This window comes from Diaphorina citri, unplaced genomic scaffold (assembly GCF_000475195.1).
Source record: "Diaphorina citri unplaced genomic scaffold, Diaci psyllid genome assembly version 1.1 scaffold909, whole genome shotgun sequence".
In the NCBI taxonomy this organism is placed as follows: Eukaryota; Metazoa; Arthropoda; class Insecta; order Hemiptera; family Psyllidae; genus Diaphorina; species Diaphorina citri.
In genome coordinates, this window is record NW_007378340.1 from 130,118 (window position 1) to 131,383 (window position 1,266).

The following is a 1,266-nucleotide window of genomic DNA, read 5'->3' on the forward strand; positions in this document are numbered from 1 at the left end:
ATATATATAATAGTAGATCTGTCATATGACAGGTTTCAGCAGAACCTTCTCCAGCTTTCTCGATCTTGGGCATCATTCTTCATTTGTTCATAAGTCCTTCCTCTTAAGATGTCTGTCAGCATACCAAACTTCCTTCTTCTCCTCGATCTGCTTTACCACAAAAAAATTGAGATAATTAGGTAATTGAACCCTGGAGGATGAATAACGCTAGGTAATTCGATTGTGGTGACGGAAAATGTCTCTTTTACTTTTTCATTTTGAGGCCTTCAAATTTTAAGCCAGAGTACAAAACAAACACCGCTGAAGGAAGAGAGTAGTCAGCCTAGTTATTATGTAGGGTAACACACCTGCCTTATAAGCACTGGTTAGCTGGTTCGATTCCCGCCTTTCTTCTCGAAACGGCTGGTTACTCCGATATTCACATCCTCTTCTCTTCGATTTCGGGACGATAAGACCTTAGCAGTTACAGTTCCCTCTATTTCATGCTTTAATTTGGACTTGAACCACAAACTTGCAAATCCGAAGTCCATCGTGCTAACCACTACACCACAGAGGATAGTTTCTTACCTTCACAGATCTTCATGACCCTAGTCTTCAGCTGATCTCCTTGGAAGAAGATAATAAACACCGACTTGTACACAGGATCTCCCGAGTTAATGTCCTCCAGTGGTGTCTCAATCTCTGCCTGCCGCAGAAACACATTCCCGCGGCATGCACGCCATAGCATGCGTTCGAACGCGGGCATGCGTTCACGCAGCGCGACACCGGCTACAAACCTGTTGAAGTGAGGCACCCCCGGACCCCCCCAGGAGAGAGGGGGGGAGGACCTAGTTAGTATTTGATGAAGGGCAAACTTTCTGGGGTGTGTTCTTAACATGTAGTCAGACACTATGGCAAAGTGCCAGAGATTGTGATCACGTCAATATTCTAGGACCATAGTAGGTGACCATAATACAGAACATATCATAAAAGGACAGAAGGAACATAGGGGGCACAAGCGTGTATTATCTGTAGAAGAAATACCTGGTAAACACATGTGTTCATATGATGTAAGACTTGCTTACTTAGCACACTATTAATAGCTCACTGCAACTGTAAAACATTTTTTTTCTCCTAAGAATGCAAGAGGCCAAGTAAATCATAAAACCTCTCGTACGCAAAAAGCCCAATCTGAAGGAAATTATATGTACAACCAGATAAAAAGAAGGAAAGCAATATTGGGTGTAAAAACTCCGAAATAACCATGCGGGCCACACTTTCAAAGTT

The 1,266-nt window shown here is 42.9% G+C and overlaps 1 protein-coding gene across 1 annotated transcript; it reads right to left on the reverse strand.

The window, feature by feature from the left end:
* Window positions 1-526: 526 nt before the first annotated feature.
* LOC108252852 (V-type proton ATPase 116 kDa subunit a-like) lies at window positions 527-1,070 on the reverse strand. The gene has a single exon (XM_017445642.2). The coding sequence runs from the start codon at window positions 875-877 to the stop codon at window positions 542-544; it is 336 nt and encodes a 111-aa protein (XP_017301131.1). The 5' UTR covers window positions 878-1,070; the 3' UTR covers window positions 527-541.
* Between the last annotated feature and the right edge of the window lie 196 nt (window positions 1,071-1,266).

Bases quoted from the DNA above. Each gene is read 5' to 3' on its own strand.
- LOC108252852 (XM_017445642.2), bottom strand. From the start codon at position 877: ATGTTAAGAACACACCCCAGAAAGTTTGCCCTTCATCAAATACTAACT.